At 41.8% G+C, this 18,736-nt stretch overlaps 1 protein-coding gene across 5 annotated transcripts in view; it reads right to left on the minus strand.

Moving 5' to 3' along the window:
• Positions 1-18,736, minus strand: part of CD226 (CD226 molecule) — an 80,957-nt gene that overhangs the window by 4,932 nt on the left and 57,289 nt on the right. For 4 of the 5 annotated variants that reach the window (XM_070452943.1, XM_070452942.1, XM_070452941.1 and 1 more), the window contains exons 5-6: positions 6,387-6,489; positions 1,105-1,162 (exon numbers count right to left, since the gene is read on the minus strand). In XM_070452943.1, coding sequence (XP_070309044.1) covers positions 1,105-1,162; positions 6,387-6,489 — 161 coding nt within the window. The remainder of the gene's footprint in view (positions 1-1,104; positions 1,163-6,386; positions 6,490-18,736) is intronic. The other variant, XM_070452944.1, reaches the window with a different exon arrangement.

Consider the following 18,736-nt stretch of genomic DNA (forward strand, 5'->3'; position numbering starts at 1 on the left):
GAAATGTTTTATTGTAAGATTTTGTAAACAGAATAATGTGCGTTAGAGGGAATATTTGACCTACAGTGGAGACAATGGGTGAGCATGAAAAATAAGCATACATCTTATCTGCAAACCCAGAAGGAAATTTCCTCCTCTTCCAATTAAACATGAAGGGGCAGGCGCAGGTAGAAAGACAGGAACAATGTCACAGTTAACCCGAGTCCTGCCGCCCAGCAGAAGGGTCTCTAGCTTCATAATCTGGACACCAATTAATTAATCAATTAATCCAAACATCATCACAGTAACGAATATCCTGTATTTCATCCTTCTATGTGCTTGCTATGCACATTAGTTTAATTTAATTTAACCCTCACAAAAACCTCATACACAGAAATATTATCATGCCCTGCACTGGGTCAGATAGCACCTCCCCCAAATGTACGTACTTCCTAGACCTTCATTAATGTGACCTTATGTGGAAATAGGGTTGCTTCAGTTATCACTGGTTAAGATGAGGTCATACTAAAGAACCATGGGCCCTTAGTTCAATGTGACTGTTGCCCTTAAAAGAAACGGAGAAGAGACACACATTCACGTGTGCATGCGGAAGAACGCCGTGTGAAGACAGAGGAAGAGATTTGAGCAATGTGTCGACAAGCTGTGGATCGCTGACACCCACGGGAACCCAGAGAGAAGCACAGAGCACGGGCTCATGCCGAAAGGGACCCGATCCTGCAGAGACCCTGATTTTAGATTTCAACCCTCCAGAACCAGGAGAGAACAGGATTCTCTTGTTTCTAGTCACCCACTTTGTGGGAATTTTGTCGTCACAGGCCTCTGATGGCGGCAGCTGAACATGCAATGTTGACTATTATTTTAAGTGTGATTGCTCCTTTATTTATATGGATGTAAAACAGTGTCCAAGGATACTAATCATAGAAGACTAGTTCAGAAAAGAACTGCTTCATCAAATAGCTGAGACTTGAACAACAGGCGACTGTGTGGTTAGGTTATTGAGATTAAAAAAGAAGCCTGCAAGCTGCAAAATAGAAGATGCAGGAAAGAGTTGGGGGGCGCTGGGGGTGGGGGGGGGCGGTGGGTGACAATGCTGAGAACACTTACCCTATTCTGTGTGATCCAGAAATCTTTAAATGGGCCTCTTTGCTGTTGCCTTCTCCTTCTGGGAACACATGTACAAAGGAGAAATTAAGAATGACAAGTCAGCATTAGCAGTATTTCTTCTTTTTTTTCCAAAGATTTTTTTGATGTAGACCATTTTTAAAGTCTTTAATGAATGTGGTACAATATCGCTTCTGTTTTAAGTTTTGTTTTTTTTTGCCACAAGGCATGTGGGTCTCAGATACTGACCCAGGGACCAAACCTGTACCCCCTGCATTGGAAGGTGAAGTCTTAACCACTGGACCCCCAGGTAAGTCCCAGCACTCTCATGATTTCAAATGCTCTATACCTCACCTGCACCTACCCACATGCCCTTGCTGATTATGCTGAAGTTGTTCATGGCTGCTTTATATGCAGTCACTCAAAATTCCATTGACCTAAGTTTTTCCATTTTTCCTACATCCTCCATTGTGCTCACAAATGGCAAAGGAAACTAAATGGATATCCAGTAGTGTAGCTTAGTAATTAATCTCAGGGAGTTTACTAAAGAATGCTGCGGAGTGGGTTATTACATATATGACTGACAACCTTCTCCAAATAACCTCAGACATTTCCCACAATTAAAAGTTCCTTTTAAAGGCCCACAGTGTAACTTCCTGGATGACAATGACAAAAGAACTAAGCTTTACAGACGCCTTCAGGCATTTCACTAAACCATCTGTATGGCTTTGCTTGCTGAGTCCCTTCAGTTGTGTTCCACTTCTTGCAACCTTATGGACCATAGCCGGCCGGGCTCCTCTGTCCATGGGATTCTCCAGGCAAGAATACTGCAGTGGGTTGCCGAGTCCTTCTCCAGCGGCTCTTCCTGACTCAGGGATCAAACTCTTTTCACAAGTGAGGAAATATATGCAGATCTATAACCTTTGATTCACTGTTAAATTATCATCACAAGGCTTGTTATATCATAATATAGAGTTAACTTTCCAAGTAGGTCCAAATATGTATATGTGTGTATACACGTGTAAAGAAATATATTTTAACATAAGCCTTAGTGTAGACAATGTGACGAAAGAAAAGAGAACATGATTTTTTTTCTTCCAGTTTTATTGAGATACAGCTGACATGGAGCACTGTATGGGCTTTCCTGGCGGCTCAGCAGTAAAGAATCTGCCTGCCAATACAGGAGACGTGGGTTCGGTCCCTGTGTCAGGAAGATCCCCTGGAGAAGGAAAGGGTGCCTGGTGCCCAGGGGCTTCTGGGTGTGTGCCAGGCATGGAGGAAGGATTCCGTTTCCTCCAGGCACGCTGTGATGTATTTTGGCTTCTCTCCAGGTCAGCGCATCTGAAGCTGAAGCGGCAGGATTATTTTAAATATTTGCTAAAACAGAGTCCAGAAGGTTCAGACCCTGGGGTCCTTTTTCAAGGAGTTTCTATTCTAAGCAACAACCACAAACTGATACTAGTGACAGGGCAGAAAAGAGCACCCGATTTTTGCTTGGTGGTTTTGGCCATGATCGTACATTCAGGTCCACTAATCTTCTTTTCATCACACTTAACCAAGTAGAACAATACATTCTACTGTTCCATTTAGCTATTCATGTAAAAGCGATGCATTCTCATGACTCAAAATCCATCCTGTCTGACACCTGTGACCCTCCCGAGACCCGCCTGTCGCTCAGGCTCTCTCCACTGTGCCCGTGCTCCCACACGCTCCGGCTGTCACGTCGGCCCTCGGCGCATTTTTTATCAACCAAGGTGGAACAGGGGAGAAACCCTCACTGCCGCTAACGACCTGGGTTCCTCACCTCGATTTGCTCATTTCTGACCAGGGATCGACTGGAGGGCAGTCTGCGATGCAGAGAAAGGGATGTCGACGGTTTCATGTTTCAACTTAATTAGACACATGCTTGTGGACCATCCACTGTTTGGAAAGATTAGCACTAAAGGCCATCAAGCACAAAGACATGAATAAAACACAACCCCTGCCATTATGCATAGCAGGGAAGACAAGCGAGGAGGAAATGGTTAAACTAGAAAGCAGGCTGTGAGGTGCGGAGGGTGAGAGGCTATGGGACTCTGGGTGGTGACCTCACGCCCGCTTGCAGGAGGCAGAACGCAGGGCAGCCCCAGAGGGGACACGCTCCCCACACCGAGGACATCCGCAGGACTGAGGCTGAACCTGGGGGAACCAGCATTTCGGTGGCCTCACAGAGGGGAAGAGTTGGGTGTGTTCACAGAATAAAAGTTGTATTTTAATACAACTGGTCAACATCAGGAGAGTAAGTAAAGTAGAAAATACAAATGAATATTAGATTGAAAGAAAGTGAAGTCGCTCAGGCGTGTCCAACTCTTTGCAGCCCCAGGGACTGCAGGCTACAAGGCTCCTCCATCCATGGGACTTTGCAGGCAAGAATACTAGAGTGGATTGCCATTTCCTCTTCCAGGGGATCTTCCCGACCCAGGGATCGAACCCTGGTCTCCCGTGTTGTAGGCAGACGCTCTACCATCTGAGCCACCAGGGAAGCCCCTGAATATTAGACTGAGGTTAGATTATCAGGCTGAGCAAAGGGCCCCTTTGACACAGGTCAATGAGTTTAGCTTTATTCTGGTGGCAGTGTAAACACAGTAAGCAGGCTTTAAACAGGGAGACAAGGTGGCCAGTCTACCTTTTAGAAGAGGAACCAGGAAACAACAGATGAGTTAGAAGCAGAGAGACACCGGGGAGCAGGCGAGCAAGTTGGAGGGATCTCAGAAGGCAGGTGAGCCGTGAGGGTCGCCTTTGGAGAGCTGGAGGCTGGGGATGTGGCAACAAGATGGAGAAACCTACGGGAGAGCCTATCAATAAGCACACATGAGTGTGTGTGTGTGTGTGTGAGTGTGTGCACATTAATATTACTGGCGGAGAGGCATGGAGATGGATGTAGTCATTCACTCAACAAACATATAATAAATGGCTACAATATGTAAGACTTTCAAAAAGCAGACACCAAAAGTTTGGTTCCTTCTTTCCCTGAGACTTGAACACAAGGGGTGGGATGGGGAGTGGGAGGGAAGCTGAAAGAGAGGGGATATACATACACTGACAACATCTGCTGGATCATCATTGAAAAAGCAAGAGAGTTCCAGAAAAACATCTACTACTTTACTGACTATGCCAAAGTCTTTGACTGTGTGAATCACAACAAACTATGGAAAATTCTTCAAGTGATGGGAATACCAGACCACCTGACCCACACCTCCTGAGAAATCTGTATGCCAGTCAAGAAGCAACAGTTAGAAATGGACATGGAACAACAGACTGGTTCCAAATCAGGAAAAGGGTATGTCAAGACTATATCGTCACCCTGCTTATTTAACTTATATGCAGAGTACATCATGAGAAACACTGGGCTGGATGAAGCACAAGCTGGAATCAAGATTGCCAGGAGAAATATCAATAACCTAATATGCAGATGACATCACCCTTATGGCAGAAAGCAAAGAGGAACTAAAGAGCCTCTTGATGAAAGTGAAAGAGGAGAGTGAAAAAGTTGGCTTAAAGCTCAACATTCAGAAAACTAAGATCATGGCATCTGGTCCCATCACTTCATGGCAAATAGATGGGATGGAAACAGTGACAGACTTTATTTTTTTGGGCTCCAATATCAATGCGGATGGTGACTACAGCCATGAAATTAAAAGACGCTTGCTCCTTGGAAGAAAAGTTATGACCAACCTAGACAGCTTATCAATAAGCAGAGACATTACTTTGCCAACAAAGGTCTGTCTGATCAAAGCTATGGTTTTTCCAGTAGTCATGTATCGATGTGAGAGTTGGACTACAAAGAAAGCTGAGTGCTGAAGAATTGATGCTTTTGAACTGTGGTGTTGGAGAAGGCTTTTGAGAGTCCCTTGGACTGCAAGGAGATCCAACCAGTCCATCCTAAAGGAGATCAGTCCTGAGTGTTCATTGGAAGGACTGATGGCTGAGGCTGAAGCTCCAATACTTTGGCCACCTGATGTAAAGAGCTGACTCATTGGAAAAGACCCTGATGCTGGGAAAGATTGAAGGCAGGAGGAGAAGGGGACGATAGAGGATGAGATGATTGGATGGCATCACCGACTCAATGGACATGAGTTTGAGCAAGCTCTGGGAGTTGGTGATGGACAGGGAGGGCATTCTGCAGTCCATGGAGTTGCAAAGAGTCAGACACAACTGAGCAACTGAACAGAACTAAATACACACACAAGGAACTGATTCAGGTTGTTTCATGGCAGAAACCAGCACAACATGGTAAAGCAATTATCCAATTAAAAATAACTTAACAAATAAATTAACACATTCGTTAAAATCGTGAGTTATAAGGAATGATTCCAACCCAATGTGACTACAAATAAGATTGCAACAAATACCTAGACTGGTGAGTCCATGAATGTGGGGCAGCTAGGAGGGAAGGGTCAACCAAGAACATCCTAGAAAATTCCCAAGTGTGTCACAGACAATAAAAGGTAGGAGACTTTAGAAGAGGCCAGGTGGCCCCCTGCTCTCTCTAGGGTAGCCCCTCCCAACTCCTTTCTTCTCAATAATCTGTAATAAAGGCACCTCTATTGCTTGTTTCAGACATTATATAACCATTTAAAATCATATTGTTTGCTTATTAGAATGTGCATGCCATTATATCTCATTCACCGTGGTCAGAATATTTGATGAATGAATAAATGAAGGTGTTGGGGTTCCCAAGTGGCACAGTGATAAAGAACCTGCCTGCCAATGCTGGAGACACAAGAGATGCAGAATAGATCCCTGGGTCAGGAAGATCCCCTGAAGGAGGAAATGGCAACCTACTCCAGTCTTGCCTGGAGAATCCCATAGACAGAGGAACCTGGCGGGCTACAGCCCCTGGGATAGCAAAGAGTTGGACATGACTGAGCACACATGTAATGAGAGTTCAGCCCTGGTCTTGTCCTCAGAATCCACCCCTCCCCGACCCCTCTGTCACACACACACACCTGCCCCCTCACCTGCCAGCCTTTTGTGTTTGCAGGAGGAAGAAGACAGATACAGCTGCAGACAGGCAGTTGAACCCGTGGATGAGGGGGCGAACGGCACACTCCTCATTCTGAGATGAACTGCTCTAGCCTTCTCCTCTAACATCCCCACAGCCCCGGCTCCTCCTTTACCTTTAAGACCAGCATCCAAAGGACGTGGCCTCAGTACATAAGTCCTAAGACAGCTCGGCCAGCTACTGGGCCATTTACAGAGAAACTCAAGCATCAGAATTACTCAGGAGGAGCTGCAGTACTCACCTCTTATAAGCAATGACAGTGATGGTGGTAATTAGGATAACCAACAGCAACAGAACACCTGCCCCACTAGCCACAAAGAGGATGTATTGGGTATTGGTTTCACCTAAGAGGAAAAAAAATAAACAAATTATAGGAGGAATTAGGAATTCAGCTAAAGCTAGAATAGGGAGGAAGTTGGGAAAATTTTAAAAGGGTATGTTAATCATCACAGGATAACAATGTATATAAAACAAAGAATCCAACTTAAAAAACATAGGATGAGTAGGGGGAAAAGACTTCTTTCAGAGTCTCCGAAATATCTCTGTCTCCTCAACAGATTTTCCTTACTTCCTTGATCTAATAGTGGGTTTGACACCTTAAGGAGAATAAGAATAGAAAGCATTTATTCACGGTAGGTAGCATTTCATTCTAATGAACTCCCAGTCAGAAACACAAAATCGTTAGTAGGAAAAAAAAACTATGAAACTAGTATGTAAATGAAGATTACTGCTGGAACTTCCCTGGTGATCTAATGATTAAGACTTTGCCTTCCACTACAAGGGATGCTGGTTCAATGCCTAATCAGTGAACTAAGATTCTACATGCTTTACAGCCAAAAACCCAAGATATAAAACAGAAGCAATATTGTAACAGATTCAATAAAGACATTATAAATGGTTCACATTAAAAAAAAAAATCTTTTTTAAAAAATGAAGATTACTCCTTAGTTCTGATAATAATAAGTACATCACAACAGTATGTAACTTTGATATCTGTAAGTGGAATTTTGCTTAAGAAATACTGTCTAGACAGATGTACAGAACAGACTTTTAGACTCTGTGGGAGAAGGCGAGGGTGGGATGTTCTGAGAGAATAGCATTGAAACAAGTATACTATCAAGGGTGAAACAGATCACCAGCCCAGGTGGGATGCATGAGACAAGTGCTCGGGCCTGGTACACTGGGAAGACCCAGAGGGATGGGAAGGGGAGGGAGGCGGGACGGGGGATCAGAATGGGGAACACATGTAAATCCATGGCTGATTCATGTCAATGTATGGCAAAAACCACTACAATATTGTAAAGTAATTAGCCTCCAAAGAATAAAAATAAATGGAAAAAAAAAAGAATTAACAAGGCTTAGAGATCACAGAAACAGAATACAAATCTCTAATCATTAAAGTATCTGTTCTCTATTTGAGGAGAGAGATGTAATCTTTTTAAAATCATTCAGTAATTACAAGAGCATGAAACACATAAGACATTCAACAACAACAACAGAAACAAAAGAAATACTGTCTAGTTCATGAGAGTTTAGGATAAAAATAATCAAGAAAAGTATGTTACTTTTCCAACTCAGGTATTAACTGGACAGACCAGCGATCCGGGGAAAATCTGAAATTCTCACACTTATTCTTTCACTATTTAGCTATTTGACCTCCAGCAAATTCCTAACCCTCTCTGCCAGCCTTCCTCCAACTGTCAAGTGATGCCAACACTCCTAATTACATCACAGAGTTGGGATAAGAGTCTAATGAGGCATATTCAAATGAGCAATATTTGCTCCCCTCTGGACCGAGATCCCGTGAGATCAGAGACCATCTCATCTTTCAAATGTCCTCCTGCCCACAGCACCTCACCCACTGTCACCCACAGAGCTCCTTTCAGAAGACATCAGAATGTGTTGTTGAAGGAAGTGGGACTGAATGGAAACCGAGGTGCTGTCTTTACTGCCATCTCTCTTCAGGTGGCAAATTTTCCAGGCCCCTCTCCTGCAGAAAACGGGCAGCTATGGCAGAGACCAGTACAACTGCCTGTCCTCTTGAAACTGAGCTTTAATTTCCTGATTCCCAGGCTGTCTGGAATCCCATGGCAACCTGAAAACTATGCTTTTCACAGCAGTCTTCCCAATCTCTCATTCAGATGATTTCTTCCTTCCTGACTCACTATTTAGCTGAGATTTTTTTTCATGATAAGAGCTCAAAGTATACTCCACTCATTCTTTGGTAAGGTTTACTGCAAAGAGAGACTAAACCACATAATAAACATTATTTTTACTTTTTAAATTTGTTTAACCTATAAGGTGAATAAAGGTAGAAAAATATATGAACACTTTAAAGACCTCGTATGTAGCATCTAACATGGGGCTTTGTTCAGATGTGATGGGGAGAAGGAAAGTGAAATTTATTCAGAACAAAAATACATTGAATCACCACTGCAAAAGGAACAAGGGAATTTTCTCCCAATCAAATAAGAAATTAACATTTTTCCATTCTTGGCACATTTTAAAAAGTAAACAAAATATCTGAAGTTATTCTGCATTATAACACAGGCTTATAAAAGGACCACAATTGCTATGCTGACATAATTTGAATATAGTAGATGCTAAGGTTAAGTCAAATGAACAATTGTGAAAGAAAAAAATGAAAGTTATGATCAAAAAATTCATTGACAGTACTCTGGTAAGATAATTTACCTACTTCTTGAAATATTATTTAGATCTTAATTACAGTTAAAAAAAAAAAAAGAAAGAAAAGAAAACCAATCTGGGTGGACTACAGAGATCTAAATGTTTAAATGTAAACATGAGAAAAATAAATTATTTAATTGCTGAAATGAGAAATGACTTTCCAGTTTATACAAATAAGCAAATACATAGGATCAACTGGGTCAAAATCAAAAGTGTCTGGAGGTCAAAGTTATCACAGACAACATACAAAAACAAAACAATCAGTTAGCATCTTTAACATACCCTTGTTATTAAGAGAAAACTAAGTAAGACAATGAGAAGGATATGGATAACTTATTAACCAGAGCACTTAAATTTGCATGAAAGGAAGCCAGTGGCAAGATGGAGACCTCAAGTTCAATTTAGGGAGCGAAATCTACTGCGATCAGCCTCTAGGAAGAAAGCATTCTCTGTACATCGATCCTTTCATGAGCTGCTTGCACATTTGATTAATTTTTTTCTCTACAGAAATGTTCAGAAATGTGAACATAGAGTTTTGTGAAACATTTATAACAGAAAAAAAAAAAATCCTTATTTTCCGAAAGCAGATTAAAGCAAGACTACATAGCGGAGGGTCTCAAATGTAACTAGCCTCACTAGGGGTCTTGTTAAACTGCAGATAGCTGAGCGGTCCCCTCGGAGTTTTTGGCTCAACAGGCCAAGGAGGGCTTCCCAGGTGGTGCGAGTGGTAAAGAATCCTCCCGTCAGTGCAGGAGACACGGGCGACTACAGTTCAATCCCTGGGTCGGGAAGATCCCCTGGAGAAGGAAAAGGCAACCCACTACAGTATTCTTGCCTGGAAAATTCCACGGAGAGAAGAACCTGGCGGCAGAAGAGGCTGGTGGGCTACTGTCTATGGGGTCACAAAGAGTCGGACAGGACTAAGCAACTGACCACACAGGTCTGGGCGGGCCCCAGAATTTGCAGGTCCTGTGTGATGCTGGTTTGGGGCCACCTCTTTGAGAATCGGGGCCTGGACATTAGAATGATGAGTGTAAAGAATTTCAATGAAATGGAAAACTGTTGACTCTAGGTAGAAAGTTAAGTAAAATTTCAAAGCCAGAATTCACAAATGCACATGCTAAGATATCTCAATCGAGGATAGAACTTATGAGAAAAAAACCCTGCCAGGCAACAGTATACCAAAATTTTAAAGTGACGAGCTTCAGGGAATAGAATTAAAAGCAATTATTTCTTTAGGCTTCTTGCTATTTTCCAAATGTACTAAATGATAATAATCAGAAGAAAAAAAAAAAAACCAGTAGAAAAACTTAGAGGTCTGCCTGCTTAAAACAGAATACTCTGCCGGTTTTTAGGCTATATTTAAAGTGCAGGACGTAGAGAGTTTCTCTGCAGAACTGTACTCAGAACCCTTAAGAATCATAATGGCTTTCTTTGTTAAGCTCTACATTACGATAATTAAATAGAAACCACTGAAAAGTATGGTGATTTGTTTCACACTGTTCACTTATAAAACCCAAAATCCAAATTTCAGATTCTTCACATTCTTTCATGTGAAGTATGTTGGCTCTTTTTAACCTCTTCTAGTAAATGTTGCACTCAGATCCATCTTACTCATTTTTTCACACGTAGTATTTTAAGGCTCAGTGTGTACTTGGCATTAGAGATGAAATGGTGGGTAAAAACAAAAAGCATGAGAGTGTGGTAGAGATTCAATCACACTCCAGAGGCATGACAATCCAGATATCTCAGCCTAAAACCAATCCTACTTTTTAAAAAATTTTCTTTCTTTTTAAAAAATTTCTTGGCAAGGCAGTGCAGCATGTGAGATCTTGGCTCCCCAGGCAGGGATTAAACCTGTGCCCCCTGCATTGGAAGCATGGAGCCTTCACCCCTGGCCTGCCAGGGCAGTCCATAGGTAACCCGACCTTTTACCTCTTCTGTGCCTCCCGCTCCTCGGCCGCATTAATGTGAACCATACTTGGACGGGGCTAGTGTAACCACACAACTTGCTGGGCCCTATGTGACTAAAACCAGAAACAAAAGGGAAAACGGTGGTGGAAGCTTTAAGGAGTCAGTCAATAGTTCCTAATGCTCACTTTTTCCTAAATTCTGCTACTAGATCCTAGCTTGAGTAATGTCAGCCCTCAAGCCCCTCTCTTAAAGAAAGAAGAATTACTGCCTCGTCTCAGGCAGCCACTTTTTGGCTGATTTTTTTTTTTTTCCAACTTTCATCCCCATGCTATGTTGATTCATGGGAGGACAAAAGTGTCATGAACCATAAAGCCATTATTTTCCCACCCATCAGAAAAGATAAATACAGTTAAAACAATTTAAAGCACGTCAGTGAGAGATATAAATGAATAATTTACTCCAGGACTGCAGCCCTCCCGGCTACGTTTCTGCCGATGACAAGTATTTATGGCTGAGTTATTAAACCTTTCTTTAGAAAGGCTTGGCTAGAAATGCTTCCTGGGCCTTTCCTCAGAGCCAGGTGGGCAAGAGCAGGCATTGATGTTTACAGTCCATCCTTTATTACAGTATGGGGTGGGGTCAGGGAGTGGGGAGACCAGGTAATTCAAAACCTAAATATCTAGATCAAAATAACATGCTGGGAAAAACTCACAGGTCCTGACCCTCTCTCTAGCCAGCCCTGGATACGACATGGTAGATACCAGTAAAAGTTATCTGTGCTGAATTACCCCATTAAAAAGGAGAAGTGTTCAAATTCACTCTAGGTACAGATGGGATATACACAGGGTGTGTGTGTTCCCACAGGATGGATGTGTGAGTGGACAGACTCAGCATTATCAGGTCGATTCCAATTTTTGACTCATGGTACGATGCAAATATACAACCTGTCCCAAGCAAGATGCTGATTTTTTTTTCATTTACTTTTATTAGTTGGAGGCTAATTACTTTACAATACTGTAGTGGTTTTTGCCATACATTGACATGAATCAGCCATGGATGTACGTGTTCCCCATCCCGATCCCCCCTCCCACCTCCCTCCCCATCCCATCCCTCTGGGTCTTCCCAGTTTTGCTGAAAAGAACAGATTGAGAAGGGAAGCCTTGGGGTCTAAGTCCTGTCTTCTGATTCTTTTCCCTGGAAGACCCCAATACAAGACACTTGAACTTCTGGACACTTTTCTTAGCAACTGCAAAATGATGATGAAATCAACACCAGAGTGGCTATGGGGGTGGCTATAGATAAAACACATAGAGGTGCTTTATATATTTAAGCACCACAGAATGTAAATCATCAAGAGTGTGCTTATATTTTGTATGTGTGCATTCAAAATTAGAGTTAAGTAACTAACTTCTGTTCTTTCATGTTGAAATTCCATGTTGTTCTAGTGATGTAAAACAGAGGTGTTTGTTTCTGTAACTAGATTTACCTTTCTGGGGAAAGGGAGAAGGGGTGTTGATAAACATGTGTAGGATGGCTGTCTGTTTGGGGGGACTCCTAGAAATAGCGCTAGCCTTGAGTTTGTCAGACTTCCCTGTATGCCTGTAATATGCATCAAGCAGGTCTTGGCATGGTAATATGATTCCAAGTTTTCAAAGGTCAAACTTCTTTGTGCAAATCAATTTTATACTCTCTGTATTTCAGAAACCTTTCCCTGTTTTATAGCAAGAAGGTCCTAGGGAATAAATTATTTGCAGAGAATTAAAGGACCATGACATCAACCTCTAATTTTTCTTCAGAGTGAATAGTAACTAATCCTCCTCAAAATAAAAGTATTATCATGCATGCGGAATCCAAAGTATGACACAACTAATACAACGTTGTAAATCAACTATACTCCAATAAAAATTAATTAAAAACAAGTATAATAAAATGCTGAAACTAAAAAAAATAAAAGTAAAATAAAATATGACACAAATGAACTTATCTATGACACAGAAACAGATTCACAGACTCAGAGAACAGACTCATTGCCAAGGGGTGGGGGTGGGGGAGGGATGGATTAGGAGTTCAGATTAACAAACACAAAATATTATGCACAAGATGGATAAACAATAAGGTCTACTGTATAGCAGAGAGAACTATACTCAATATTCTATAATAAACCATAGTGGAAAGGAATATTAAAAAAAGAATATATATGTGTATATATATATTTGTATTAATATAACTGAATCCCTTTGTTGTACGGCAGAAAGCAAAGAGGAGTTAAAGAGCCTCTTGAAGACGAAAGAGGAGAGTAAAAAAGCTGGCTTAAAACTCAACATTCAAAAAATTAAGATCATGGCATCCAGGCCCATCACTTCATGGCAAATAGATGAGGAAACAATGGAAACAGTGACAGACTTTATTTTCTTGGGCTCCAAAATCACTGCAGATGGTGACTGTAGCCATGAAATTAAAAGACACTTGCTCCTTGGAAGAAAAGCTATGACCAACCTAGGGCATATTAAAAAGCAGAGGCATTAGTTTGCAGACAAAGGTCCGTCTAATCAAAGCTATGGTTTTTCCAGGAGTCATGTATGGATGTGAGAGTTGGACTATAAAGAAAGCTGAGCACCGAAGAATTAATGCTTTTGAGCTGTGGTGTTGAAAAGACTCTTGAGAATCCCTTGGACTGCAGGGAGACCAAACCAGTTAATCTTAAAGGAAATCAATCCTGAATATTCATTGGAAGGACCAATGTTGAAGCTGAAGCTCCAATACTTTGGCCACCTGATGCAAAGAGCTGGGTCATTAGAAAAGACCTGGATGCTGGGAAGGATTGAAGGCAGGAGGAGACGGGGATGATAGAGGATGAGGTGGTTGGATGTCATCACTGACTCGATGGACATGAGTTTGAGCAAGCTCTGGGAGATGGTGAAGGACAGGGAAGCCTGGTGTGCTGCAATCCATGGGGTCACAAAGAGTCAGACACAACTGAGCTACTGAACAGTAACAAGAATGTTAAGACCTGCACACATCTTGCTCACTTCCGTGGTGACTCAGTGGGCAGAGAAGAGTCAGTGCAGCAGCCCCAAGGCCGCCGTCCTTGGAAAGCCCTGCTTACAAGGCTTGCCCTTGGCTGGTATGCGGAAAGTCGGGTTTGGAGAGCATTCTCACCTTTTAACTACCAAGGTGATTTGTTGCGTCTGAACTGTTGACACAATGTGGTTTATGCTAAACATCTGCTTTCTTTCTGGGAATCAGCCAATCCTGACTCTGCCCCACCCATCTTTCCCATTAGCTGATATTGCTTTGTATTCTTTCCGCTCTAATAAATCAGGGCCAACTCTTTGAAATGCAACCATCAAGGAAAAGCGAGCCCGTATCTTTCAGTTCTATGGGAAGACAGGAGTCTAAGTTCCAAAGGCACCATGCTTCAAGGTGCAAAACTACCTCTAGCTGTAAAGATGTAAAAAGCTCATTTTCCCTCTGGATAAAGCCAGTTAGCCAACACAGGTGGTCACTCAGATACCAGGTGAATTTAGGAGGAGCTATGTGAGACAAATGATGCTATCAACTCCTCCTACTCGAGGACTAGTTACTGTTTACCTTGAAAACATACGTTAAGAAGTTAAGATTTCCTTCTGTCTTTGCAGTCTCTTAGTGGACTGCCTGTGACGCATATCACAATTCTGGTTTAATGCTTATTCAATAATAAAATTGTTTTCTTTCCCTTCTACCCTTGTGGAGCAGTTTTCTGGGTAGGGAGAAGATTTCATTTCTAATTCTAATTCCCCAACACGCTGTTGTTGTTACTGTTGTTTAACCAAGTGTAACTCTACCTCACAGTGTCACTATTACGCTAATCCAAGAGGATATAATGGGAAAATTTTCAAATGTTCCACTAAAATCTAGACGAACATTTCACCCATGCAATAAGACATGGTGGGCATAACATACCATTGAAATATTTTATGTATTTAGCTGTTCAAATAAAGGTCCATAAATATGAGAGACTATAACTCTTCAGAATACTTAACATAGAAAGGAAACTTTTGTTTTTTCTTGGGAGATTCTGAGGGTTAAGCCTTCGCTGCCCTTATTCTGATAGCTAATAACTCCAGCTCTGGGTTCAATGGTCGTTCATCATCTACAAGACCTAGAGGGAGAGCAGGATTGGAGAGGAAGGAGACAGACGGAGGAGAGACTTCAAATGGAAGGAGGGTGGTGTGGGGAACTCTGAGCTGATTCCAGGGAAGTAGGTCAGGGGAACGGAGTTTTGCCATGGGGCGATTGTACTGGGTGGGCCTGGTGAAAACCCAGGAGGCAGGCGGCTGCAAAGCTGAGAAGCGCCTTAGAGCTGAGCTCTCCTGATTCTCTCCAGCAAGAACCTTAACTCGCCTTTGCTCAGGGGCTCCTCCTAGAGTCCCCTTCTCAGTTCCTGGCATGGACGGGACCAGCCCTCACCTCCAGGCCCTAATACCTGCTACCTGATTTCGCTTGTCCTTCGTGAGAGTGATGCAAAGAGCCGACTCCTTGGAAAAGAACCTGATGCTAGAAAAGATCGAGGGCAGGAGGAGAAGGGGGCGACAGAGGACGGATGGTTGGATGGCATCACCGACTCAATGGACAGGACTTCGAGCAAACTCTGGGAGATAGTGAAGGACAGGGAAGCCTGGCGTGCTGCGGTCCATGGGGTCGCAAAGTGTCAGTAATGACTTAGTGACTGAACAACGTGAGACTGTGTGAACAGCCTCCCTCACGTGACTTCATGATACTCACAAGCCCCAGGAAAGGGGACGAGTCAGCGGGGAATCCACAGACACAGCACCTGGATGACCGAGGACACGTAAGCATGGGGAGCTGGGAGAAAACAGGGGGCGATCAAACCCCCCCTCCCTTGCCTACACCTGCTCCACGAGGGGTTCAGTAGGTGACCTATGGCACCTATTCACTTCCCGAAAGGAAGAGCACAGCGCTGTGGAACTCCACCGTAGCCAGCTTCTGTGGTGCTGCTGTTGATGGCACTAGTGTTTTTCTTCCTTCTGCTTGGAGAAGTAATACAGCGCCGTGGTTAAGAACAAGAATGCTGGAGCCCATCTTCACGGCAGTGAAACCCAGCCCCGCTCCTTACTAGCTGTGAAGCCTGAAATAAGTTTCTTAAGCTCTTCATGCCTCACCTTCCTCATCCATAAAGTGTAGATAAGAATAGAGTTGTTGTGACAACGGCATGACTAATTATCAGTAAGTCTTGGAGTGACTGGCACAGACATAAACATAATATGCAAGGCTGTCATCTAGCAGCCAAGACAAAGCCTTGTGCCACTTAGTTCTTACAACTGCTATTTATAACTTTTCCCTCGGGTCCTTAGAAAACTTTATACCTCAAACTATATGACATTTATAAAGGCGTATATATAAATGTGCTATAAATGTCATACAGATATTTTCAGAATATGAAACAGAAAGCATTGTGCTGAACATTAATATTTTCTGTCCAACTTTAAGTTATGTTACACGAAAAAATGTTTACTAATTGCTCTACAAAACATGTAAAAGTCAATGCCTGTTTAGAGAAACAAGGGATCTGGTAATAATTTCAAACTCCACAGCTCTATTCTCTAGAGTTTAACTATTCATCCATTCTCTCCATTTTTAAAATAGCCAGTGATTTTATTAAAAAAAGAATTGCATGATTGGATTTCAAAGCTAATATCTTTACTTACGAGACCAGGAAGAAAAGACAGTCATCAACATAAAAGCAAAACAACTTGTTTTGATTAAAGTATTTGGGATTTGTGAGTTTCCTGTGAGTGTAACATTGCCCACACAAGCACATGTATTTATTGAATGTTTGCCATCTGGAAGATTGTTCCTCCTAACAAATATTCACAGTTATCTTAATTCACAAATGCATATACACATATGCACACTGAAAGAGTGAAGAATTTATCTGAATGCTCAATATAAAACATGAAAAACGACAGGAGAATAATCACACTGTGCAAACCTGTATTGCTTTATATTTGTAAACACGCTTCCTATGTGGCCCTGATTTGGGAGTCATTTGCATATCTATCATATCCTTAAGATTATTTGTTTTGAAGTCACAAGAAATATCCTATCCTTTGTTAACATCGTTTCTTCTCATCTCAACAATTACTCTTTACTTGCCCGTGTCCATCATTGAAATGATAAGGATTTTTCATCACTCACTATTCACCTTTGCTAAAGCCATTTCGCACTCCTGACCAGCGCTATAGAGAACTTAAAACAGCTCAACCCTATATCCGTGAAAGGAAGAATTGCCTCCTGTGGGTTAATTAAATAAAACCACTTTTATATTTAAAATATTATGAGCATCATAGTTACTTCTGAGTTTTAGCCAAAGTGAACTACATTCAAGTATTTCTGAAAATAAGGTGGAGAGGGATCAATGAGGATTGAAAAATATTTATTTTATAAAAATTTATCCAAGCATATTCTTCTGTTGAATGTGAAAGTGTTAGTCACTCAGTAATGTCTGACTCTTTGTGACCCCATGGACTGTAGCCCACCAGACTCCTCTGTCCATGGGATTTTCCAGGCAGGAATACTGGGGTGGGTTGCCATTCCCTTCTCCAGGGGATCTGCACGACCCAGGGATTGAACCCATGTCTCCTGCATTGCAGGTGGATTTTTTACTACCTGAGTCACCAGGGAAGCCCTATGCTGTTGAATAAATACCTTTAAAGAAAACTCTGAATCATATACATACATAACTTTAAAGTATACATAACTTTACAATACAAATGGGGGGGTTCAAAGATGTATCTCTACAGCTGACAGGCCTGCGTTTATTCTTCATTTATTTTTCTTTCAAATAATATAGTCTTCTGAAAATGAACTAGGTCACCTTTGAATGCTTGTCAAGGGTCAGGTCAGAACATGTTCGAAATATCTCAGTTGAGTTGGAAGTCTGACTAATTGAACTGCAATATTTAAAACTAGAATTTCTATTAAGAATGAAATGCCATTAACCTTATACAAAGAACTGTCTTTTTAAAAATTTAAGAGGTTTGCTACTTGCCTTTGGGGGAAAAATTCACACAATCATCTATGTTCAGTTCCTAATAAGGCTCTAAGAGATCATTATAAGCTATTAACAATTCCCAGATGTTTTAAAATAAAAAAAAAAAATCACTCATGACAAGGAAGAACAAATGGCTATTTTGCGGTTGGAGTCATTAGACAGGTCTCTCAGGTAAGTGTGGTCATGGATTTTAAGTGGGAGGAAAATCAGTACATTTTTCTGAATATGAATTCCTACCTGAACTCTGAGTTTCTAGGGAGAGGAAAGCATTATGAAAATTATTTAAAATTCAGGCTGAGGATAAAGATCCACTTAAAAAAAAACAGTTCCTAGGATTAGCTGCTTTCTAATACCATCAACTCGGGGATTCCCAGGTGCCTCATTGGTAAAAAAAAAAAAAAAAAAAATCCACCTGCCAATGTAGGTGATACAGGTTCAATCCCTGGGTCAGGAACATCCCCTGCAGGAGGAAATGGCAACCTACTCCAGGATTCTTGCCTGGAGAATGCCATGGACAGAGGAGACTGGCGGGCTACAGTCCACGGGGTCACAAAGAGTCGGACACGACTGAGCACACGTGTGCGCGCACACAATACCACCAACTTCTTTGTTTACAGTAGTGATGACAACAAACAGTCAACAATGCTCCTTATGCAAGAACTCCATCAAATCAATTTAATATGAGGTTTTCTACATTTCCTTCTTGCTGATACTAACTTGTCATTATCATCATTCAATTCAATTTCTTGTTTATCTACACAAATATGGTATGTACAAAAAAATGACTTCAGGCCAAAATTCCAGGATTGTGTGCTTCAGGAAAGATGAATAAATCAAGATGTAGGGCTTATAAAACACATTGACTGACTGCTTGCTTTTTTTTTTTTTTTTTCAATTCGATGACTCGTAAAAGAAAGATGTGGGCAGAGGCAAAT

This window comes from Odocoileus virginianus, chromosome 22 (assembly GCF_023699985.2).
Source record: "Odocoileus virginianus isolate 20LAN1187 ecotype Illinois chromosome 22, Ovbor_1.2, whole genome shotgun sequence".
NCBI classification, from domain to species: domain Eukaryota; kingdom Metazoa; phylum Chordata; class Mammalia; order Artiodactyla; family Cervidae; genus Odocoileus; species Odocoileus virginianus.